The 26,411-nt window shown below is 39.2% G+C and overlaps 1 protein-coding gene across 1 annotated transcript; it reads left to right on the top strand.

Moving 5' to 3' along the window:
- Positions 1–24,876, top strand: LOC117300894. Its single transcript, XM_033784755.1, has 19 exons — positions 1–439; positions 5,010–5,231; positions 5,984–6,159; positions 7,784–7,949; positions 9,370–9,491; positions 10,108–10,261; positions 11,897–12,151; positions 12,560–12,805; positions 12,942–13,190; positions 13,956–14,069; positions 15,000–15,124; positions 15,754–15,897; positions 16,213–16,648; positions 17,463–17,662; positions 18,387–18,548; positions 18,883–19,004; positions 19,945–20,207; positions 20,502–20,574; positions 22,033–24,876. Exons 1-19 carry the CDS (start codon positions 127–129, stop codon positions 22,685–22,687), a joined length of 4,197 nt encoding a protein of 1,398 aa, XP_033640646.1. The 5' UTR covers positions 1–126; the 3' UTR covers positions 22,688–24,876.
- Positions 24,877–26,411: the final 1,535 nt, after the last annotated feature.

The raw sequence follows: 26,411 nt of genomic DNA, 5'->3' as shown, positions 1-26,411 counted from the left end.
CCAAGGTTTTTTCTTCTGCATGGAAGTAGTTTCTTTCGTGGCTACATGAAGTACAACACTGAGTTGGGACATGGTGATTTAGACTCGGGAGTATAGGCCGAAAGGTTACCACAGCGTTTACAACAAATGACACTTGATGCAAGTAAATTCACAACTTTTCATCAAGGCGCGACATTCCTTACAGGATTGGCAAGGAAACCCCCAATATTATTGGCAAAGTTGGACTCCTATATAGTCTTTGTGTGGATCCGGGTTCGTTTTCAATCAACTTTGCCTGAGGAACCTGTTCAAAGGGACTTGGATTTGATAAAAAACATAATCAAACTGTTTGTGGTCTTCGAAGGAAAGAAGTTTTTTATGACATTGGATATTGACGTTTGGTGCTTAAGGAGGAGAATGAATCTACAGTCTGTTTTTATTCTGGCAGTGTGCTGTTTAGGTAAGTGTACAATCAACATTAAAATCACAATTTTGTGTCTTCATTATAATTCAAAGCGATACTGGAAGAAAACAAATGAGCTGCAGCCGATCTCACGAAACGCTAGGATTAATCCTATCTCTAGTTACTTTAGGATTAATCTAAGGGTCTGCATACCACAGTGCAGGGTTGGGACTCGTCCTAAGTCCTAAGATTAATCTGAAAGGCAGTGGACACTATTGGTAATTACTCAAAATAATTATCAGATACAAAACCTCACTTGGTAACGAGTAATGGGGAGAGGTTGATGGTATAAAACATTGTGAGAAACGGCTCCCTCTGAAGTGACGTAGTTTTCGAGAAATTTTCCACGGATTTGATTTCTAGACCTCAGATTTAGAATGTCAGGTCTCGAAATCAAGCATCTGAAAGCACACAATTTTGTGTGCCAAGGGTGTTTTTTCTTTTCTTTTATAGTTATCTCGCAACTCCGACGACCAACCGAGCTCAAGTTTTCACTAGTTTGTTAGTTTTTGCATATGTTGAGATACACCAAGTACGAAGACTAATCTTTGGCAATACCAAAAGTATAGTGTCCAATGTCTTAAAGTTATGAAGAGTTTGGTGAAATCACAAGTTTGGTGAAATCGACGGCTGACCTCTTTTTTTAAAGGCACTGTACACATGTCAATGTCTAGAGGCTCATTTTTAAAAATAACAATTCTGTGAAAATTTAGACTCAATTATTGGTCGTCGAAGTTGCAAACAGAGAGTAATGAAATAAAAATATCCTTCTTGTACACTGGCTTTCGGAGGCATAAATACAGGCTGCAGGCATGAAGCCTTTTTATAATTATTTGGGTGCAAAATTAACTCTAAAATACTATACGTTGCTTCAGAGGGAGCCATTTCGGAGACTGTTTTATACTACAAACACCTCTCAAATATCGTGACCAAGAAAGTTTGTTTGCTTTTTGTTTGTACCATACCAATAGTGTCCAGTGCCTTTAAAGCTGTTTAAAAGTAAAACATTGTTAGAAGAAACAAGCTCTGCGACGCACGACAGAGATCTATTTCATACATTGGTAACTATTTTTTTTTTAGTAACTTAAGATTCCCTCCGAAGTAATATTATGGCTTCTCTTTTACTGCCTGTCCTCCTTTTTATATCTTGATGTATCTCCCTTTTTAATGTTTTCCAATCCAGATGTATATATTTATATATTTAATGTTTTTAAGATATTTATCCTTTACGTGTACAATTTTTTTTTGCCAAATAAATAATGATAAAATAATAATAATAATAATAATATCTTGTACATGAAAACTGTTGCATCTGAGAAACGATTCATGCATGCAATAGTGATTTTGTGCGGAACATCATAGTTTTCATGCACAAATAGACACATAGTCATTTGTAATAAGTGAGTATGGTGGTTAAAAACTGTAATCCGGAGGTCAGTGGTTCGAGTCCCGCTCTAGTAATTTTGTTCTTTGCTCAACAGTCACACTGTTAGCTTCCCTGGTGGTATATAATATACATACATTATATAAAGGCTTAAATTTACTCCTGAAAACACAACCAGCGGTATATACTGTCCGCCAATTGTGGTGAGTCGAACATTGGCTTCTACAAAGTAGCGGACATTGTACTATCATAAATTTAATACACCTCAGCAATATTTTTGGCTGGCTACAGTAAGTATGAACATTTGCTTACCGTTAAACAGTGCTATGGAATTGGGCCCGGGAACAAATTGAACAAATTGACGCCAGTGTTTTTAAACCACACGGCATAATACTTATAATTACCAGCACAGGCAACATTGGCAGTTGTCAAAGACCATGTGATGTATGTACTTTATGTAAGGTGTCATGGCCGAGCGGTTAAGGGCATTCAGTTCAAGTTCTGGTGGTTAAGTCATCGGTTTGTTGGTTCTAAATCCGGTCATGACATTTTGTGTCACTGAGAAAGGTGTTTTACTTCTAAATTCAACCGCAGAATGGTGAACATGATTCTTAAGAAGTGAAATAAAATGACATCTAAGCCTGAACAAAAATCATTTGATGCAACTGTATAGCCATACGGTAAAAATACGTGAAATTGAACAAAAATGAGTCTACGTTTCCACTTAATTCTCATTCATGAAAATTATGTTAATTAATACGGCGCTCTGACGTGAACCAATCAGCGATTTCCGGAGATAATGACAAACAAACAAACAGAATATATCAACCATCAACCACAAAACAAATGAAACGTCTACTCCAGACCACTTTTTAAACCACCTTGATAGTTGAACAATACACGCCATGTCCCATAGCGGAAACCACAAGGTAAGTTCGGGGCCGTTGCAAATAACGACTGGTTTTAAGGTTACGAGTTTCGGAAATAGTACAGCCATCCTGTTTTTCATGAAGTTACAGACGAAGATCAGATTCACGAGTGAATACACTATAAGTATTAAACTTAACGTAATACAAGTCTTAGCTTTTAAAGGCAGTGGACACTATTGGTAATTAATCAAAATAATTATTATCATAAAACCTTTCTTGATTACGAGTAATGGGGAGAGGTTGATGGTATAAAATATTGGGAGAAACAGCTCCCTCTGAAGTGACATAGTTTTCGAGAAAGAAGTAATTTTCCGCGAATTTGATTTCGAGACCTCACATTTAGACTTTGAGGTCTTGAAATCCAGCATCAAGGGTGTTTTTTTCTTTCATTATTATCTCGCAACTTCGACGACTGATTGAGCTCAAATTTTCACAGGTTTGTTATTTTATGCATATGTTGAGATACACCAACTGAGAAGACTAGTCTTTGACAATTACCTATAGTGTCCAGTTTCTTTAAGAAAACAATTTTGGCACCCAGTTATGGACTGATTTACCACCAACCATACGGTCTTGCAATATTACATAACAACATTCAAACGCCGGTTAAAGACACACCTGTTCCGTTAATAGTGATTATATTTGATTGCTGTGCTAATGTTTATTTACGATTAGTTTGTTTTGTCTATTATTTTCACATTTTGTATGTTATTTTTCATAATGATTTCATTGCAAAGCGCGACGATCATGCTCTTTGAAATAGCGCTATATACAAGCACTGTTTATTGTTTATTAATAATTACCCGAAAGACACCGGGATTTTTTCATATCGGGAATATTGCTACTTTTGGCAAATAAGACCAGCGTCATAAAGAGCACGTGACTTGTTACATAATTTTTTTTTAAGCGGCCACAGAGCCTAGATTTCCCGCAGGCACGATTTGTACACAGAACGGTGGAAGGAAACATTCAATCTTACATTTTATATATTGAGGTATCACCGGCTGAATTTAATCGTTTTTTGGTAATAGAGAAAGACAGTCTTTCTCAAATTTTATACAGTTGTATGTTTTATAACTAGATTGTTGTGGTCATTTGACCAGTGTGGTATCTTGCCTGCCACGAAATGCCATGGAACGTACATGAATTTTAATTATTTGCTCCTGACAAAATATACAACGAATTGAGCTCAAAATTCACAAGTTTGTTATTTCACGTAGCCTACTTATGGTTGGTCACATAATACATGAACACTGTCTGCATCTGTTTTGTCAGCTTTACCAATGAGCCTTTCTGTCTAGCGTGTGCCCCCCCCCCTTTTTTTTTTTTCTTCTTTTTTTTTTTTGGGGGGGGTGTAAATCTAGGCACACATCAAAACACAATTAATGCTTTTTCTATTAATAACTAAGGATATAGACTCAGGAACAAAGGGATGTCAGATTCTACAGACAAGATAAAAAACATGGTGTTTCTATTTTTGGAACCTTGCCAGACGCATTTTATTGCCTCCTTATTGTCCAATATGACTTTTCTTTCCTGTTGCAAACCACCCAGATGCCATGCAATCTCTACCCTGCGATAGAGAGGTCATAGATTAAAATAACCTATAGTTGAAGTTATTTTTGTGCAGAATATTTTACACTATAGTACTATTAGAGAACAGGTTAATAAATATTAGGTTTTAATTGATTTGGTGCTAGATTTGGATACGTGTACTAACCTTTTTTGTTTTACCGAGAAACTATTATATATTTGGTTTGCGGTAACACCATGTGTGTATCTACTTGCCAGGTAGAGTTTGTTCTTAGAGAACTGTTTTGCTTGAGTAGATGTTCAGGGGTTCGGGAGACTACTCACTTCTGAAAAAAACTGTCCTGCTTTTTAAACTATTACCCGGGCGGATTGTATAGAAAATCAATAGGCTGTGACTACTATACTTTAGCTTATATGATCGTAATTAACTGCACTACCGCGGAGTCAGTTCTTAAATTGGTCTCACGTTTCGAGAAACTATTCCTACAGTAAGTTTTTCAGATTCAAATCTGAAACGAAATCTTGGTAATATTAATGCAGCGTATTGTTATTTACTGTATATCATGCTTACGTTTGGTCACACAATGTGTTGATAATGGTCAAACTTGCTTCGTGCTTTAGAGTTTCTTTTGGGTGAAAGTTGTCCATGACATCACAAAAATTCAAAATAACTTAATTGGAAAAATTGTTTTCTACTCATATTGTTATTTCTACCGAACAGGTCAGTTAGCAAGTGGTTGCAGTCCCCCAGAGCCAGTAGAGGGCCTCGTTCAGTTCATCAACGCGGTTGACGTGGTAAAAAGGACAGAGGTCACTTATCAACCCGGAACCATAGTAACGGCTCAATGTAGAGAACCCGGTGTTAAAGAGCTGAGAGGAAACACAAATGGCCAGACATGCCAACAACGTGGAACATGGAGTGGCCAACCACCTTCTTGTACAAGTACGTGGGGACAATTATTTATCTGTTGAATTATATTGGATTTTTTTTTTTTTTATGTAAGTCGCCAGACACACAAGGCCCGAAGGCCACTTCAAGGTGTGGGCTACAATTATTTGTTTTCGTCCAGAGGCCGTTGCCACCTACTCTTTTACAGTCCATACGGATGTAAGCTTGGGTGTCATCAGTCCGAAGCCTTGCCGGTAGAGCAGCAAGTACTACCTCCTCAATTCTACGTAGCAAGTGTCACGACCGGGATTGGAACCCACACTCTGCTGATCTAACATCAGAGCTTGAATCCGGTGAATCCGGTGCTCTTAACCGCTCGGTTCATGAAACACAGTTGGTTTCCCTTAGAGTGTTACTATACTATTGGCATGGTGATGAGATTGTTCATCCTTCATGGGGCAAACATGGTGTTTGACACACAGTAGGAGCAAGGCCATTGTCGAAAGTGCACTATAAAGAAAGTGTTATTATTGAGGACAGACAAATTATATGATAAAAGACACACAAAATAATAATACACAAGCAAAGGTGGCCTTCTCGAAACCAAGGCTTAAAGCTTTGGGCTAAGGCGGGCTAAGGCGTATATTGTAAGCGTCATTTCCTAAACAACTGACGGAGCCTAAAGCCAATGAAACGATGCGATACCAGTCTCTCACACCTAATAATCAATGCAAAAGAATCAAGTTTGATTACTACAACAAGTTAGTTAACCAGAGTTTATACTTCCTTTTTGCCTTTTCTCTCAGGAGATTTTGAAGGAAAGCTAACCGTCGTTGGGGGCGTTTCCCAGCAAGTAACAGAAGATGGTCGACTGCTAGTCTATACGTCAGCCGTTAATTCTACCGTGGAAGTCAGATGTAGTCTCAAAGGGAGATCACCTCAACAAACGGGCACGCCACAACTAGAAGCTTCCCACATACACGTAAGACAATCTATACCGCGTTAGTGTTAAAGGCACTGCCGTCGATTTCACCAAGCTTGGGATTAATCTTAGGACTTAGGACGAGTTCAGTTCCGTATCCGAAGACGTTAGGACGCACTGAACCCACCTTAGTTGGGACGGGTTACTCGTCTTAACTCGAGCTATGATTAATCGTAGCGTTTTGTGAAATCGGCTACAGGACACGTTTGGTAATTGTCGAAGACCAGTAATCTCACTCTATTTCTACCTCCATGGTGTATACCAACAATATTATGCATAGAATAACAAATCTGTAAACATTTGGGCTCAATTAGTCATCAAAGTTGCAAGATAATACTGACAGAAAGTACACCCTTGTTGCACAAGTCTTCAACGGAAGCTATTACTTCTTTCTCAAAAACTATGTTACTTCAGAGGGAACCATTTCTCACAATGATTTATACCACCAACAGCACTCCATTGCTCATTACCAAGTAAGTTTGTATGCAAACAATTATTTTCAGGAATTACCAATAGTGTCCATCGCCTTTTAGTTGTCAAGAACTTTACAGTCTTGGGCATTGATGTTTTTCACTATTGTTATAGCCCTACTTCACAACATCAATCAACATACATCATCATCAAACACGTACGCTGCATGCAGGCGGTCAACACAAGTGCAGGCTGACACATTATCACCTCGGACCAATCAATTCAATTCAATTAAACTTTAAAGGCAGTGGACACTATTGGTAATTACTCAAAATAATTATTAGCTCAAAACCTTACTTGGTAATTGAGTAATGGGGGGGGGGGGGGTTGTTGATAGTAGAAAACATTGTGAGAAACGCTAACTCTGAAGTAACGTAGTTTTCGAGAAAGAAGTAATTTTCCACGAATTTGATTTTGAGACCTCATATTTAGAATTTGAGGTTTCGAAATCAGGTATCTGAGGTATCTGGAAGCACACAACTTTGTGTGACAAGGGTGTTTTTTCTTTCATTATCATCTCGCAACTTCGACGACCGATTGAGCTCAAATTTTCACAGGTTTGTTTTTTTATGTATGTTGAGATACACCAAGTGAGAAGACTGGTCTTTGACAATTACCAATAGTGTCCAGGTCTTTAATAGAGTAGGGGACTGTTTTGATGGGCATAAGCTTGTGAAAACATCCATACAGGCAACGAAACGAAACAAACAGACATACATGCAAGCAAAAGTACAGACGAGCATAAGACATGACAGCACCTCTGACACAAGATAGATCAGATGATATACAATTATAACACCCCTTACCAATATTGACTGCTTTTACTCGTGCAATGGTTAAAACTATGACTTTCTCGGTGATCCCCGGAGCGTTCTATTTTCCCGCGGCTTCGCCGCGGGAAAATATAACGCTCCGTGGTTCGCCTCGGGAGTCATAGTTTTAATCATAGCACTCGAAGCAGTCAATTTTTGTATACTAGTCCATAGTTGGCTACAATATGACAGAACAGTTTAAGCAGAAGAACTAAACAAGGTTTGAAAAGTGGTTGTGGTTGAATTACATCACCTCGGACCAATCATAGGTAAAGCATACGTCACGTCGCGTTTATCCAATGAAATCATTGTATCAATATTCAGCTTCTTTTACCTTTCAGGTAGATAATGCAAGAGTTCAACAACTCGTCGATGAAAATGGCCAAGGGACACGGAGGGATTCCTTCATCCGTCTAAGCCCAGCAGAGGGAGGCGACTCTGGGGTTTTCGAATGCTCCAAATTTAAATCCCCAAAAGTCAACCGACTTTCAATTAGGTTTCGAGCAGGTACGTAGTGTACATTTTGTTATTTTATGTTTTCATTGATTTTGTTGATGCAAGTTTACCTCAAACAAGGCTAAAAGCCACTCTTGGTATGGGGCTATACAAGAAGACCAATTTATTTTAAGTGGAAAGAACTCAGGGGAGCTGAAGGTAGAAATTGATATTCCTCTTTAAGGAATTATTAGCATAAAACCTTACTTGGTAACGAGCAATAGGGAGAGGTTGAAAGTATAAAACATTGTGAGAAACAGCTCCCTTTGAAGTGACGTAGTTTTTGAGAAAGAAGTAATTTTCCACGAATTTGATTTCGAGACCACAGATTTAGAATTTGAGGTCTCGACATCAAGCATCTGAAAGCCTCGACTTCGTGTGACAAAAGTGTTTTTTTTCTTTAATTATTATCTCGCAACTTCGACTTCGAGCTCAAATTTTCACAGGTTTGTTATTTTATGCATAAGTTGAGACACACCAACTGTGCAGACTAGTCTTTGACAATACACCAATAGTGTTCACTGCCTTAAAAACAGTCTAGATTGTAGGATGGAGGGAAACATGCACTAGGCAGTGAGTTCCAAGGATTTGCAGTACGTGGAATAAAAGCAGTTGGGATGGCTCCTTGTTCTACATCTCAGCAAATCAATTAAAATATATTTAATTGTTATTCGGATCGTGGGTTCCGAAGTTCTCTGATTCTATTTGGAAATTGGTTGAAGAATGAATTAATTGGTTCCTGATGTTGATGAGAATGAAAAGGGGTGTCAAACAATCCGAGTTTGGACTGTTATTGGCCTAGGGCCCCATTTTTTTTTCGGAAGCAGGTTTTCACATGCCGTGTTTAATGCTGAAGAAACAGTTAACGGAACACATTATTTATATTATCTGGAACAAAATAAATATTGATACAAAAGGAACCAGGGTGAAATAAATAACATTATTGGACATTTATCTCTGATTTTAAATGACAAAATGTATACCGAACTACCCCAACGGAGTCAATCTAAAAAAAAAAAAAACACTGACCAGACATACTGAAATAATGCACACATTAAAATAGATACTTGTTTATTAAAACAAATCAAAAATAAAATCAACTTCGGCACATATGAAACATTGAAGCCTAAATCATAATTCAGGCTCCAGTGTTTAAAAACACTACACAAAAGACGAACTAACTAACTAAACTGATTTTACCCTTCGATGTTTTCTTAGATATTGCATTTTGTGTTGTAATCCTCTACCACATGTTCAGGATTTCTTCATAGTTAAGGCTTACGTTTCAATTCTGGTTATTGTACATTGTGTATGTTATTGTTTGTATTTAGCTCCATGAGCACTTTGATGGATTTGTGCGCTTTATAGGTTTTCATTAGTATTGTTATTTATTATAAAAAAAACGTTAACAAGTTAATGTGTCTCCAAACAGAACGATCATTCAGTGCAGGGATTCTAAACGGTCCATCCTGCCCTGATAATATTGTACAAGAGACAGATCCTGGGTTACCAGACGCTGCTGTGAATTGGACTCAACCTATATCAGACGAGCAGGTAAGTCATTTCAAATTTGCAAATTAATGTTGTTGTTTTTTCACTCGTTGCAGAGATTACAGGAAAGGTTTTAAATATTGGTATTCGTGAACAAGTAGACATTTGCGGCTTTTCTTGGAATAGCGGTTAAGAGTACCGAATTTCAAGCTCTGTGCCCAATTTTCAAGAGCTGCTTAATGAAGAAAATACTGCTAAAAATATCCCTGCTTATCAATAATGAGCAGGCTACCGGTCACAAAGTGTACATGTAACATAGTATTTTGGCTGGTAACCTTGTTCTAGTTCGAGCAGCTATTGAATGGGGCCCATGTGTTTCTGATCAGCAGAGTGTGTGTTCGAGTTCCAGTAGTGACACTTGCGCCCTTAAGCAAAACACTTAACCACTGCTTCGTCCTTCGGATAGGACGCAAAGTCTTCAGTTTTTTGTGTTGAGTAACGCACGTAGAGTGTTGTGTTTTACTCATTTAAGAGATAACAGGAAAATACAACTTTCAAATCTGGATATTCACGAACAAGTACTTTAACAAACGTTGATATCTAGTTTATGGGGTTTGTTTTGGAGGCGCCTATTCCACAGTTTCTCCTTACTCAGACGAACTTTTTGTTTCAATCTTAGTTACAGACGGCCATTGGAGCAGACCAGACCTTTACGTTCAACGCAACACACGAACCAGGGGCTAGATTCCCGATCGGAGATACAGAGGTTGTTTATACCGTGAGCAGGGATGGGAACGAGGTTGAAGGCTGCAGATTTACAGTGACTATAATCGGTGGGTAAAACGAGGGTTGGTAGTTGACAGCTGATGATTTTACCTTGACAATTATCGGTGGGTTTAAAAAAGTTTCCAATACTTTAAAAAGGAGAAGAATTCGTGAAGAGGTACAAGGAAATACATTTGTTAAACCTAATACATTTTTACAATTTTTAGTGTGTTCCAGTCCTACCATTTTTACAATTTTTAGTGTGTTCCAGTCCTACCATTTTAACAATTTTTAGTGTGTTCCAGTCCTACCATTTTTACAATTTTTAGTGTGTTCCAGCCCTACCATTTTTACAATTTTTAGTGTGTTCCAGTCCTACCATTTTTTTTTATTGTCCTTGAAGTAACTCTCTATAATGATGCACATGTATGTAACCATCAAAGAGTATTCGATTGTTACAATTTTGACCGTTATAACGGTGCCGCCATCTTGGTTTTTCTTATATTTGATCCGACGGTACCGAAACCGAGGCTGGAAAGACAGACAGTCTGGTCCCTGTTAGTTTTCTCTATACAGGGTACCCAAAACAGATGACCAGCCGTCAATTTCACCAAATTCTTCCTAATTTAGGATTTAACATAGGACTTTAGACGAGTTCAGGGGTGGATTTCACAAAGGTAGTCCTAACTTAGAACTAGTCCTAGGCACTGCTAAGAGATAGGACTGGTCCTAAGTTAGGACCAGTAACTCATCCTAACTTAGGACTGGTCCTATCTCATAGCATTGCCCAGGACTAGTTCTAAGTTAGGAATACCTTTGTGAAATCCACCCCTGTAATCATAGACGTTAGTACGAATTCAGCCTATACTAAATAGTGTGGGTCTTTTCCCATTCCAGAGGGACGCTGTACACAACTAACTTGTAATACGGCAATCACATACTGTACCCAACTTAGTCACATACAAATCAAGGTGTACACATTCTCCCATTTCATAGCGAGGCTGTACCCAACTTGACTTGTCATAAGTCAATCACATAAACCAATAGGAGACTTTCCAACGCTAGGTGGCAGCAGACATACCGGGTAAATTTCCATTGTTTACGTAGTTCTGAACATGCGCATAATTCTGAGAACAATGGATTTACCCGGTAAGTCTGCTGCCCTCTATCGTCCCAGAAAGTCTCCCATTAGGTGTACGCCTTTTCCCATTCCAGGGGGGAGGCTGTACCCAACTTGACTTGTCATAAGTCAATAACATAAACCAATTAGGTGTACGCCTTTTCCCATTCCAGGGGGAGGCTGTCCCCAACTTCACTTGTAATAAGTCAATCACATACAAATCAAGTTGTACACCTTTCCCATTCCAGTCTGTACCCAACTAGACTTGTATAGTTAACTCAATTTTGTTATATTGTACAATTATATTGTTTTCGTTGGCAGGGGTCTGGTTTTACACATCTTCTGATGACTTGTAACTATTGTGTATGTCTAAAGATTAAAAATAAATAGAATACATAAAATCACATAATACACACCGAGGTGTACGCCTTTTCCCATTCCAGAGGGAGGTTGTACACATCTTGACTTTTAATAAGTCAATAACATACACACCAAGGTGCACACCTTTTCCCATAAATCAAAGCGTTCCGTCAAATCGGCTGCAGCGTTTGATTGCGAGAAATTGTTTTTCTTTCTTGCCCAGATACGGAAGTACCCCAGTTTGTAAAACAACGATGCCCACATGATACCACCAGACGGGCAGACCCTGGACTCGATACCACTGCCGTCACATGGGACCCAGTGAGTGCCTTTGATAATACACTGCTGGTCACCATCTCGTCAGTGGGAGATGTAAAGTCAGGGGACAAGTTCGAGGTCGGACGAACGGATGTGTCTTACGTAGCGGAGGATCCTTCGGGGAACACAAACTACTGCAATTTTACTATAACCATTATAGGTGAGATTATTTTATCATTTTGTTTTGTTAAACCCCCCATGGTTTAAACCGTGAGTTAAACAATGTGTAAACAAGTGTTAACTGAAAACTTCAATTGAGAAATCCCACTACTCCGAACCGACGGAGCGATCCAATATAAAAAAAACTCCGACGGAGCACTCCAACAACTCAGATAGAGAACTCGACATCAACAGAGTTTAGCACTCTCCTGAAGACGATCAGACCATACTCATCGAAACGTTGAGTCGTTTAACCACCTGTTCTTTTCAGAACCAACACTACTCAAAAAAAGAGACATCCACATGGTGTTTCCGTAAACCTCTCTTAATAATACTTCCACTATGCAACGTATCAAATCCTACTTTTAAGTAGGATAAAACACATACTTTTTGAACTTTCAAATTTCAGATATAGAACCACCGACCATCCATAACTGTCCTGGATCCCTTTCAGCCAGCATCATTGACATGCAAATAAGCAAAACTCGCGTGTACTGGAACGAACCGAACGTCACAGACAACACGAATAAATTTAGTCTGGCCCCCACGCACATGCCAGGGGACTTATTCGACTACGGCGAGACGGATGTCAAGTACATTGCCAGGGACATGTCGAACAATGAAAACCACTGTAACTTCAAGGTGACTGTCTATGGTAGGTGATAGCAATATATTACTTGGGATACATCGAATCCGACTAAAATATGTCTTAAATTTAGATTGAAATCAATGTATTTATCCTACTTAACTTCGATTGAATCTGGCTCTGCCGCATACTACTCTCCTTTTAGATAGAGTACCACCAAAGTTTTTCGACTGCCCCCTCGGTCAAACTGCTTACTTGACCGGGAACGCGACGACGGTACCAGTGACTTGGCAGCGTCTAGTCGCCTGGGATAACATCGATATTGTCGGTCCAACTGTCTCGACTCACGAGCAAGGACAGCAGTTCGGTGTCGGAACGCACCTAGTCATGTACACTGCACGGGACCAGGCAGGGAATAATGGCACGTGTGCTTTCAACGTAACCGTCGAAATTGGTGAGAATCATTCGTTTGAAATCTGCTGCATGGGTACGATTCGATACGAGTCGACCCGAGGGCGAGTTGATTTGGGACGGGTTTTTGTGTACGAGTTGACTTGGGAACTGACTTTAGGGTACAGGTTTGGGTACGAGTTGACTGGGCACTGATTTGGGGGTATGAGTTGATTATACAACATGACTTGGTCACTGGTTTGGGGTATGAAGTGACCAGGGTACGAATTGATTTAGGCAGTGTTTTTTGGGTACGGGTTGACTTGATTATTAATAAAAATAAGTATACGAGTTTACTTGGTCATTGGTTGTTGGGTACGAGTTGGCTATGGGTACGAGGTGATTTAGGCACCGAATTTTGAGTACAAATTAACTTGGTTACGAGTTAACCTTGGTATACGAGTTGACTTTATCACCGGTTTTCGGATACGAGTTGACATGATACAATATGATTGTATTTTTAAGGAAGGAACATCCAACAGTTATTCCACGAAGTTCATAAACACCTTGTACAAAGTCGTTAATATCTTATTTCGACAATGGAAGCCCAGTTAAATTTTTCCCGCGAATGCAAAAAGCGATTTGAATTGTGACGTCACTAATTCGCAACAAGTTAAACTGTCTTCGAGACGCAATGCAAAAGCAGACATGTGACGACAAAAAACTCCCTTCGCATTCGCTTTTGCAAGAAGTTTGAACCGGATTATACACAATATTTAAGATACAAAAACAAAATTTAAAACATACCATTTTTTTGCGACGTTTTTAGCTCAGTGTCAGTCAGAGGTAACTCCATATGAAGACGGCATCTTGACTTGGCCAGCTGCCCGCCCGACCAATCTGGTTCCATCACTCCAAAGGTGCTCAGTCTACACCGAAAACGGTAAGGTCTATCAATGAGGATACACATTATGATTAAAATTCGACTCAAGTAAACAGTTGCATCTACTACGTATCTCTCATGCACACAGGTCATTTATTCCCTGTTGAAACAACATTTCTGAAATTGACTCAACAATTGGTTCAAGTTGAATTGAAATAAAAACATTTGGATGGAGGCGAGTTGTGTTGACTTAAAATGAGCTGAACTGCTTCAGAAACACGTTAGAATGGGAGACTTTTGAACGCTAGGTGGCAGCAGTTGTCAATGATGACTTATAATAGGCCCTTTTCGAAACGACGGCTTCTGCTTTGGTTTCGGCTCAGGTTAGCTTGTCCCCGCAGGTTGTTTTGACAATTGCGCGAGTTTTGCGTATGCGCGCTCAGTGCTTCAGACGAGAGAACGAAGCCTCAAACCGAATCCAGATCCGAAGCCGTGGATTTGAAAAGTTCCGAATGTTTGCACCTTGGTGAGGATAATGGATTTACCCGATCAGTCTGCTGCCACCTAGAGTTCAAAAAGCCCCCATTGACCGGATGCAGGTGAGATAACCTGGACAGGTTGCCACACAATGCTTTATGCCCTGTCCCAGCATGGTACACATCATTTGGTGATTTTCAACGACCAGTATTCTCACGACCAGAAGTGTTTGTTTTTGTTGCATGTTTAAAAAAAAAAAAAAGCGCTTCCAGACGCCTAATAAAGTATTTTAAATTTGAGTGAGAAATTATCTCCTTCTCAAAAACTACGTTACTTCAGACGGAGCCGGCACTCACAATGTTTCATACAACTTTTCCCCATTGCTCGTTACCATGTAAGTTTTTGTGCTAACAACTATTTACCAATAGTGTCCGGTGCCTTTAAACAAGCAGAAACTAAGATTTTACCTCATTCTCAAGTTGTCTCTTTACTTTCCCATCATTCCTTGAACAGCTGGGAGTATCCGAGCTGTACGTGTTTGCAATCCAGATGACCAATTAGGTGCTATTTGGCTGGAGCCGGTACTCAAAGACTGTGGTGACGTCAGAGATTCCGTTGACCTGGACGACCTAACCAATGTGAGTAATAAGGGTTTGTGAGTCACAACAACACACATCATCACAACTATAGAATACACCTTAAAGGTTCATGGTATCTTTTGTTGATCAAGTTTTTGGCCATGACATAAATCCTTACGCATTGCGAATGAAGATGTATTTATGTAGGCCTACATTTTACCCGTATAAGTTTCAAATTAATTAGTCGTCAATTTTGTTTAAAGCAAAAATCACAGAGCAATGTTTTCAGGAGAGTCCGTTGTACATGCTAAAAGCATTTTCGTCTCACCGAGACGGACAAGTTCTTGAAATTGTTTTACTCGTTTCATTCCTCAAAATATCTCAACAACAGCACATTAGCAACATTTGTTTTGAGAACATTACCAACAGTTACAGGGCTGTATGCTTCGTTTTTGAAAGGGCAAGGGCACCAAGGCATTTTCTCTTTGGCAAAGGGCACCCTATGAGGAAATTGTAAATTTCTACTGTAACATTTCAAGGGCACCAAGGCAATGACCAGGGGCAACGGAGGCAATCGCCTTCGTTGCCTCCGTGAAGTATCAGGCCTGAGTTTACAGTGCCTTTAAACATCGAAGAGCAATATGCATGGGTTGAATATAATATTTCTTTATTCGTGTGTTACTAAACAGGTTGAGGTTGGAGAGGGGAATGTAATGGAGGTTTCTCAAGTAGTCGCCATGACAGTTTCGAATATGACGTCAGTGGCAGATCATCTTGACCCCGTGGCAAACATTCTTGAGCATATTGTGAAGGCTGGGTCTCCGTCTGTCGAGGTATAATTAATTAGTTTTAGTATTTATTGAATTGACAAACAGCATAAAAAGTTAACCGCCACCAACAGGTATCATCAAGAATGCGTTATGCTTTAATTAATCGCAATATATTCAAATAACAAACTTATAATTACAATATTTATAGAGCGCCAAATACGTACGTTTCTAAACGCTATAACCAGAGTGACAAAAAAATTTAAAATAGTGTCCAATGAAGGTGCTGCTTGAATGTGGGTGGGTGGTTTCTTCTAAAGTTAAAAATACAAACAAACAATAATATTAACGACTAACATATCCCCCCCCCCCCCATTTTAGGTGACCAAGGCTGTCATTCAAACAGTCGATGTCGTCATCTCGTCCGTGAGCGACCGTGACACTGCCCTCACTGACGAAGAGGGGTCAGTTTCGTCAGACGATACTCCACGCAACCGCTCAACAGCCTCTTCCAGCATCGTACGTTCCCTCGAATCCCAAATCACCTTGGTCTCCAGTAACGTCACCGATTTGCGTGTCTCACTCCCGAGCCTCGCAGTGAACGTGATCACGGTGAAGACATACGGGAACGAGGAAGAAACGCAATTTTTGTCTGTTTTGAACGAGGTTGACCCCGACTCGTCTACTCTTCACGATGGGGGTGTTCACACTATGCCGAAGGGGGTGAGGGGAGACTCGGAGGGCATGTCGTGGCCTGTCGATACCGCGATTACTCTTCCGTCAAACATCGGTGAGGAATCGAGTAAACGTCTCCTTGGTAAGTAGTCTGATGGATTTGTGTCTTTCGTTTGACTTGGTTATAATGGATATTTTGATAAATAAAACCTCCTTCTGTTGTCGAGACTAACTACCAATAGCTAGACATTATTACATGGAATAGCGGGGGAAAAACACCAAAACAATAAAGGGGACTTTTTGACGCTAGGTGGCAGCTAGGTCGCCGCGTTGACATGCTTTAGTAGTTACTCGCACTTTGGGCATTTCCTATGACCAACTGACCAACCACCATTTTAACCATTGGTCTTTGCTCTAACTTCAGTGTCGATAATGGTCTCATTGTTTCTGGTCCTCTGTGATTTATGTAGTTTTTTTTTTTAACACGGTATATAGAATTTCATGTTCATACTATGATGAAGATGATGAAAATTACTATTAAAGACAGTAATTTTCTTAAAGACACTGGACACTAGTGGTAATTGTCTAGTGGTAAAGACTAGCCTTCACACATGGTGTATCTCAACATTATGCATAAAATGCAAGCCTGTAAAAATTTGAGCTCAATCGGTCACCGAAGTTGCAAGATAATACTGAAAGAAAAAACAACCTTGTCACACGAAGTTGTGTGCTTTCAGATGCTTGATTTCGATACCTTAAATTCTAAATCTGAGGTATAAAATCAAAATCGTGGATAAACTACACTACTTCACAGGGAGCCGTTTCTCACACTGTTTTCAACCTCTCGCCATTACTTGTTACCAGGAAAGGTTTTATGCTATTTTAAGTAATTACCAATAGTGTCCACTGACTTTAAATGACAGAATTAATGTTAATTTCTTTTCTTTTTTCCATAGGTAACCCTTTATCTGTGAGCGTAAGCTTCGTTCTCTACCAGACAGACGGACTCTTCGATTCCCCTAACGTATCACGCATGCTCACTCCGGGAATCTCTGGTGAATACGTCACATCCGGTCGTGTTATCTCATCGACTATAGAGGGCGTACAGCTGATGAATCTTAGTGAACCGGTTGTGGTAGAATTCACCCCACATCAGGTAAAAAGCGAAGCGAGAATTCACAAATCAATGTATTTTGAGTAGTATGTAACATAGCTTTCTTTCGTTGATTTTTTCTTGTTAAAGGCAGAGGACACTATTGGTAATTACTCAAATAATTATTAGCATAAAACCTTACTTAGTAACGAGTAATGGGGAGAGGTTGGTAGTATACAACATTGTGAGAAACGGCTCCCTCTTAATAAGTTGTGTAGTTTTTGAAAAAGGAAGTAATTTTCCTTGAATTTGATTTCGAGACCTCAGGTTTAGAGACTGAGGTCTCGAAATCAAGCATCTGAACGCACACAAATCCTGTGACGAGGGTGTTTTTTCTTTCATTATTATCTCGCAACTTCGATTACCAATTTTCACAGGTTTGTTATTTTATGCACTGATGTTGAGATTACACCAAGTGAGAAGACTGGTGAGATGACTGGTACATGCATTATGTAATGCTGTATTTTGACAGTATTATAAATAAGTATGAGTTGAATGACATACTTTGCTTAAATCCAAACAATACTAAAACCACTCCCGGTTAGGGTCAACGAGAACAATATGAAAATGAACATAGCTTTGGGGAGCTGAAGTCGGGAATTGATGTTCCTCTTAAAAACAGTATAGAATCGACCAATATTGATAATTTGTAGTGAAACATAAAACGTTTAAAATCCATTACATTGACAATAATTAACCAGCATTCATTTAATTTCAAAACCACTAGGAATGGAATGACACTATTGGCTTAGCACAGTGTGTATACTGGGATTTCAACCTCGACAACGGAACAGGGGACTGGTCAACGGATGGGTGCGAGTACGTTGGGTTCGAGGATGGACGTATCAAATGCAACTGCTACCATCTGACTAACTTTGCAGTGATCATGGTATGTAGCTCTGTGATACCTGGATGGCCTATCTACTGCCAGATTGTGAAAGATGATCTTCTCCTGAAGACAATCAGAGCATACTGATCGAAACGTAGAGTCGTGAACCACCGATTCCTTTCAGAACACACACCACACTCATTCGATAATTATTCAAATCTGTATTGTTCATGTTTTCCCCTTTTTTTCTCAATGAATTTACATGTCTTAATTTGATTTAAGCTCAAGTTTTAATTTTTCTACAGTTACCGTGTGTACAATAATTATAGAGCGCCACCTATAGGCAAAGACAAGAAACATAAACAAATCATAATGATTTACTTTTATCCCACAGAGCATGAAAGACATGGAGCTGTCCCCGGCGGCTATTTTCATTTTAGATTTCATCAGTGCAGTTGGTTTAGCTTTGTCGATAGCGGGCGTGTCTCTCACTCTGTTCACCTTTCTTGTATTTGGGTAAGTGTCTTTTATTAAAGGCAGTGGACACTATTGGTAGTAATACTCAACATAATTATTAGCATAAAACCCTACTTGGTATTAACGGGTAATGGGGAGATGTTGATATTATAAAACATTGTGAGAAACCGCTCCCTCTGAAGTGACTTAGTTTTCGAGAAAGAAGTAATTTCCCTCGAATTTGATTTCGAGACCTCAAAATTAGATTTTGAGGTCTCGAAATCAAGCATCTGAAATAAACAACTTTGTGTGACAAAGTCGTTTTTTCTTTCATATTTATCTTGCAACAATTTAGCTAAAATTTTCACAGGTTTGTTATTTTATGCATTAAAAAACAACAAGTGAGAAGACTGGTGTTTGACAATTACCAATAGTGTCCAGTGTCTTTAACGTGGAATCAATCTACTGGAATAGTCTACAATGACGAATGTAACAGTGTGTAACGCAAATAAAACATGTCAACAAACGCGAACAAGAAATAATAGATCGCGCATACCAAGATTGTAACTCGATGCTCTTAAAATGGAAATAAAACAATAATATGAAAAAAAGATACCAAGAAATAAACCTGATAATTATAAGTTTTTAATTACGTTAAGTCGTATCATGTCAGATTCAACGGCTACAGGTACGGCTATGGCTAGATGTCTGCGTTATATTGCGTTGAAACATAGGACGTCCTTAGCAAACACCCTTAGCAATGGTCGTAGCCGTAAACTTTAGCCGTCAATTCGTATACCGTGTCCAAGGGAATTCCGTCTGCCGGAGATTCTGTCCCCTTTATGGGAAATTAACTTGGGCTGGATGAGAAGGATTCAAAAGAGGGCGCTATACAGACGAAGTTTGTACACAGTTTGCCATTAGGGGGACCGAATCTCCAGGGGGACGGAGTCTCCAGCCACAACGGGTCTAATGTAATCCACTTTCTTTCACTCACCAGTAATTTGCGCGCCACTCGTTCCCGCCAAATCTTGATGCAGCTGTGTCTTGCTCTGCTGTGCCTGTACGTGGTCTTCCTGACCGGTATCGACGCAGTCCACCATGACGTCATCTGCATGGCTGTGGCTGCCACAATCCACTACCTGGTTCTGGCGTCCATGTTCTGGATGGGTGTAGAGGCGAGGAACATGTACCTTCTGCTCGTCAGAGTCTTTAAGGGGAGAGAATCAAAGTTTATGTCAAAGGCTTGCTTCTTCGCTTGGGGTAAGTTCAAAGTTCATGATTGATTTATTATTATTTTGGTTAAAATATGATTTGATTATGGTTTTATTTATTTAATGATCTTAATATACAGGATACAAACATCACTGCCGAAGAAAAACAGTGACGAACCTTACGACCTTATCACCAGAAACATTAATTGTATTAATGGGCAACGAAATTGATACGTTTTTTGGGGGTATATTTTGTGGCTAAAAAGGTTCTAATAATAATTTTAAATTAGTCGTGATGGATCGTATACTGGTTTTTACATTTTACCCATTTTTTGACCCACAGGTGTTCCATTGGTCATCGTTGCTATCACGTTTGGTGTTGCTTATCCGATGAATATGTATCGTCACCAAGATTTGTAAGTTGTTGACTTGTTTTGTCTGTTCAATGGTTTGTCCTTGTGTTTGATTGTAAGGAAGTTGGGAGTTTGTTTGTTTTTGATGTTGTTGATGTTGTTGTTGTTGTTGTTATTGTTGTTGTTGTTTGTTTTTTCCTGTTGGTTTTTCTGTGTTTTTTTTTTTAAACTAAAATGTGCGTTAAATTGCTTGCACTGCAGAGAACCAGTCGAAGAATAACTGTGTCACTGTCCTTATAGTTTGGTTTAACCAATCAAAAAGTTAGATCAACAGTACAAACTTCATACATGTACATTCATGGGGATAACATATCCATGTATCTCGACAAATTTTGACCCGGACATTTTTAAGAGTGTAGACGAACATTCCCCGTGGCCGGTTTCCGCCGGAGATTCAAACCCACTAAGGGAAATTAACGTGGGCTTGAGGAGGAGGATTCAACAGAGTGCGCTATCAGAAGAAGTTTGAACACAGTTTGCCATGGGGGGGGGGGGCACTGAATCTCGGGGGAACGGAGTCTCCTGCCACACCGGATCCAAAGCTGCATTTACAAGCAGGCGCAAATGTCTCAAAACGAGCCACAACCACACATCGATAAAACGAAAACCATAAAATTAATGAAAATTTCAAATTGGTTTACACGATCGTGATTTACTTTTTGAGCTGTCACTGCGATCTAATTGCTGTATAAATTGATGTAAAATTTGCTTCAATTATTATTGAATTACGAATACTGAGCTTATTGGGGCAGGATTGAAGAGTGTGAATTGACATTGCGTGGGTGCGTATTCCAATTTATACCTCGCCAAGGGAATAATGGTTTGAAATGAAAAGTTGATTTACTTGACCTATACCCATTCTGTATAATAATATGTTTTTTTTGTATGTACACTGATGAATGAAGCAGAATATTTGTTTAGATCAATGTTCTCACATCACAGAAATTATGACTCTTTTCTTTCTTAAACCATGCACCATTGTAACAGAGGAGAAAATTAGCTAACACATGAACGTGTGTTTTTGTTTGGTTTTATTGTTTTGTTTAATTGAAAACTGAATGTTGTTTTCAGTTACTTCTTTCAACCAACCCACTAACCAAAGGTTCCAAAAACAGAAAACCAAACATATCACACAATAGCTCAAAAAAAACAAAACAAAAACAGCCCGCCCTCCCCACAATATTACACAAATAGAAAATATTAACACAACCTGTTACGGAGCTTCTGAAATGCCATCCAACTTGTTGAGAGCCTGTCACTCCTGTACTTATTCTTGCGGATATGGACAGGAGTGACAGGGAACCAGTCATTACGGATAAGAATGGGGACTTTATTACCAAAAGCTGTTAAATGAGCTCTACTGCCCTCTAGAGGGCAGTCCTAGCAACTAAATATCATGTTCAAACACACCGACGTCAGCCTGTTTTTACAAAGTTCGTTTTTCATTTTGTCTCCCAACAGTTGTTTCCTGTATATTGGCCTGGCCCAGTACCTCGGTCTGTTACTACCCATTGGACTGGTCCTTATACACAACGTGGTGACCTTTGTCCTCGTGGTTCGTAGCCTCATCAACAGCGACATGCGAGGTAATGCCAATAAGAAGAAGAAAACCCAGATGCAGAAGCTGTCATGCCGTCTCCAGAATGCCATCTGCATGTCCGTCCTTCTTGGTCTCTCCTGGGGCTTCGGGTTCCTCTCCATCACCTTCGGCTCCTTCATTTACCAGCTCATCTTCTGCGTTGCTAACTCCTTCCAGGGTTTGCTGGTGTTCATCCTCTTCTGCGTTCGCTCCGCTGACGTCCGCAAAGCGTGGAGGAACGCCATGCCGATTGAGTGCAACCTGCGCGGTCAGACGTATAAGATTCAAGAGCGGTCTCGGACCAATGTGTTTGCCGTGGATGGCTGGGTTGGCTCGTCGAAGCTTAGCGATGCCGATGGCCCTGGTTTGGATGTCTACATGTATACCAGCTACTCAGGAGACGGAAGCAGCCGCTGGGACGATAGTAAATACATCTCCTACACTTCGCAGTTGTCCAATATGACCAATACAAATAGTATTCACCGGCCTTTTAGTATATACAGCTCGGAAAATGGAACCGTTGGGCGAAAGAAGTAGGACAGGCATCTACTTTGTGCTATTAACCTCATTGCCATAAGTATTGTTTGGTGTTACTAAAGATGGTCCCCCCTTCAAGGAAACTCGGGAAACTCCCTCAAGAGAATATACACACTAAGCTGGCAACAGCTGCAAAGTCTCTTTCACACATACATTGGTTTATTAAACGTCTATGATTGTGAATTTCACAAAATCAACGACTGTGATTTAGTATAAACTATATATGCGACAATAACAGCATCAGAAAAAACCCAGCAAAAATACAGACAGCAAATCTAATACCACAGTTCTCTAGAGAGATCTTCAACTTCATCGTTATCCCTGTTTACACTGTATCTCTTTGAATATCCCCAGAAACACAGCCCGGTGAGGCCCGGGACTTGTTTTTACCCCACGGATGCCCCAAGCGTACTTTCATATTGTGTCCCAGCCTAAATCACCGGTTGCATGTTTTCAAGAATAACTCAGGGTTTTACCGCTTACCCCTACTCCAAAGTAGGGGTGGCTTTTCCTCGGGGTAAGTGTGAAAAGGCTGGCCGTTGTTGTTACACTGGGCAATAGAGTAGTGAGATTATAAGGGCTTTTTATGTAAATACTTTATAAATAATGTTATAAATTGATATCCATAATAATTGGTCGATGTTATTCAATGAGTATAACAAACGTTTGTATATAATTTAATTATTATTTTGTTTTGACCACCATTCTTGTGAGGATGATTAAGGCTGACGTTTTCTGAGGAAACAACACAATAAGGCACAAAAAAACAAACAAAAAAAAAACAAACAAGCGCATAAAAGAAGGTACTTGAAAGACGTGACGAACCTAGAGGAATGTATGCAAAACGTGAAAAATTCGGGTAAGTTTGCATTTTGAGTGCATGTTTTTAGCTTGCGATTCACCGTGCAGGGTTATCCGAGTAGACCGTCTGCGCAGCAGCAGTAGTGCGTGCAGTCTGCTTCGTGACCGTAGTTCTGTACGTAGGCGTCATACCAATCAGGTAGCCAGACGTAGTGAATGGGGCCAGACTACGCATTTTTCTTCAAATATCGCGCCTCAATTGACGTCACGAATAGCGCCCTCTCGGGTCGGGGCCTACTCTTAAATTTGTAAATAAAATGAAAACTGATTTTTTAGAACCTTAGTTTACGGTTTATTCACTTTTCACTTAATCAAAGCACTTATCCTAGTGACAAAAGCTTTATTTTGAAAAAATATCACTTTCAGGTGACTGTAAAAGAATTACAAAGAAAAAGAAGACGAAGAAAAAATCCCAAACCACACATTGACTAAACATAACAAAAGAGACTTAACACACGTTCGGAGCATCTTTCCCGAAAGCATGTTTTCCCGGAGATTGCGCTCTAACGAACACAATGCACTCTAAAGCATTTACTTCGATAGCCAAGAGTAAACAAGAACCACTCAACATACTTTTTATGATTCCCTTACTCCTTAGAAACAATCTACTGGCGTGCAAACAAGTTTTCAATCTTCATACAAAATCCAACAGTTCAGAAATAAAATGACAACAATTTGGCAATTCTTAAAATGTTATCATTAGAGTGGTGAAGAAACGAATAAGCTGCCTGTATAAACAGCCAAGAAATAAAGAACCAAAAAACCATCTTAATGCTCAGTGGAGAAGTATTTTGTGCACCTGTATTAAACTGACGCTTAACCCTCATACCAAGGGACTCATATTTTTATTGACTTTGATCGTCTCGACACTATCCCGTTGATACACGACTCCAAGATAATGCCATTAACCGGAACCACGGCCTATACGTGATTAAAGCTCCCAAAGGTTTGTGTGTATGAAATCACACGAAATGATAAGTCCGATGGGAGGTACTTGCTCACGTTGCGTACGGGAGAGTCATTGTCCGTTATTGTTTGGTTTGGGAATTGTTGCATTTAATATTTATACTGATCAAAGTGATAACATTGAGTAACAGACCTATTGCAGTTGGAGAAACTGTCAGAAAAGCTGAAGGACTTGTGTAACTTATTGTCAGCTCTGTGTTGGAGTTTTCTTACTTTTGACCAATAAATGCCATGTTCTGGTGATTACGTTTAATGAAGTATACACGAATTAATTGATTACAGACACTGGCCACCTTTGGTAATTGTTAAAGACCAGTCTTCTTGCTTTGGTGCAACTCAACATATGCACAAAATGACAAACCTGTAAAAATGTGAACTAAATTGGGCGTCGAAGCTGCGAGATAATTAAAGGCAGTGGACACTATTGGTAATTACTCAAAAAAATGATCAGCATAAAACCTCACTTGGAAATAAGTAATGGGGACAGTTTGTTAGTATAAAACATTGTGAGAAACGGCTCCCTCTGAAGTGACATAGTTTTCGAGAAAGAAGTAATTTTCCACGAATTTGATTTCGATACCTCAAGTTTAGAATTTGAGGTCTCGAAATCAAACATCTGAAGGCACACAACTTCGTGTGACAAGGGCGTTTTTTTCTTTCATAGTTATCTTGGAACTCCGACGACCAATCAAGCTCACATTTTCAAAGGTTTGTTATTTTATGCATAAAAATTATGTTGAGAAACACAAAGTGAGAAGACGGGCCTTTGACAATTATCAATAGTGTCTATGTCTTTAAGTCAGAAAAAACACTGTTGTCACACGAAGTTGTGTGCTTTCAGACGCTTAATATCGGGAACTAAAAATCTAGTTTTGAAAGCTTACCAATTATAAGAACCACATTATGTTTTCTTGCATGTATCGGGATTTTCTTTTGATTAATTTTTTTTTTTACTGTTGTGTGATTTTTGAAGTGTTTGAGTGTAATCTAGTTTTTATATTGTTATATTGTGATATTTTATTGTTGACAGGGGTCTGGTTGTACAGATATTATCTTAAAGACATTTTGTCATACTTTGTATAACTTTGACAGCCCCTGTCCAACCTGTAATTATTGTGTATAGGTCTAAAGATAAAACAAACGAGAATGAAAATAATATTAATAAATTAGTTACAACAAAAAACATTCTAGGACCCCTTCTTCTGTAACCCCCCCACCAAAAAATAAAATAATAATAATAAAAATAAAAAATAAATAGTTATAAAAAAAAAAAAAATAACAAAAAAAAAACAAAAAAAAAACGAGCATGAAAACAAAAACAATACCCAAAACAAAAAACACCCCAAGCAATCGAACAGGGGATATACATGCACATGCACAAGTGTTTTTAGTGTTGGGAATTTATGGAAAATTTTATGAAAATTTAGTACTTCAACTTAAAGGCAGTGAACACTATTGGTAATTGCTCAAAATAATTATTAGCATAAAACCTTTCTTGGTGACGAGTAGTGGGGAGAGGTTGATGGTATAAAACATCGTGAGAAACGGCTCCCTCTGAAGTGCAATAGTTTTAGAGAAAGAAGTAATTTTCCACGAATTTGATTTTGAGACCTCACATTTAGAATGTGAGGTCTCGAAATCAAGCATCTGAGCGCACGCAACTCCGTGTGACAAGGGTGTTTTTTTCTTTCATTATTATCTCGCAAGTTCGATGCCCGATTGAGTTTAAAATTTCACAGGTTTGTTATTTTATGCATATGTTGAGATACACCAACTGTGAAGGCTAGTCTTTGACAATTACCAATAGTGTCCACTGCCTTTAAAAAAAAACCAGCCTAACACAAATTATGCATGAAAATACCTGTTGTTCAGCCTGCGAGCATTTATAGTAAGCAAA

Source organism: Asterias rubens, chromosome 16 (genome assembly GCF_902459465.1).
Source record: "Asterias rubens chromosome 16, eAstRub1.3, whole genome shotgun sequence".
Lineage (NCBI taxonomy): Eukaryota > Metazoa > Echinodermata > Asteroidea > Forcipulatida > Asteriidae > Asterias > Asterias rubens.
Note: the sequence above shows the minus strand (reverse complement) of the source record. Positions and strands in the feature narration are given on the sequence as shown.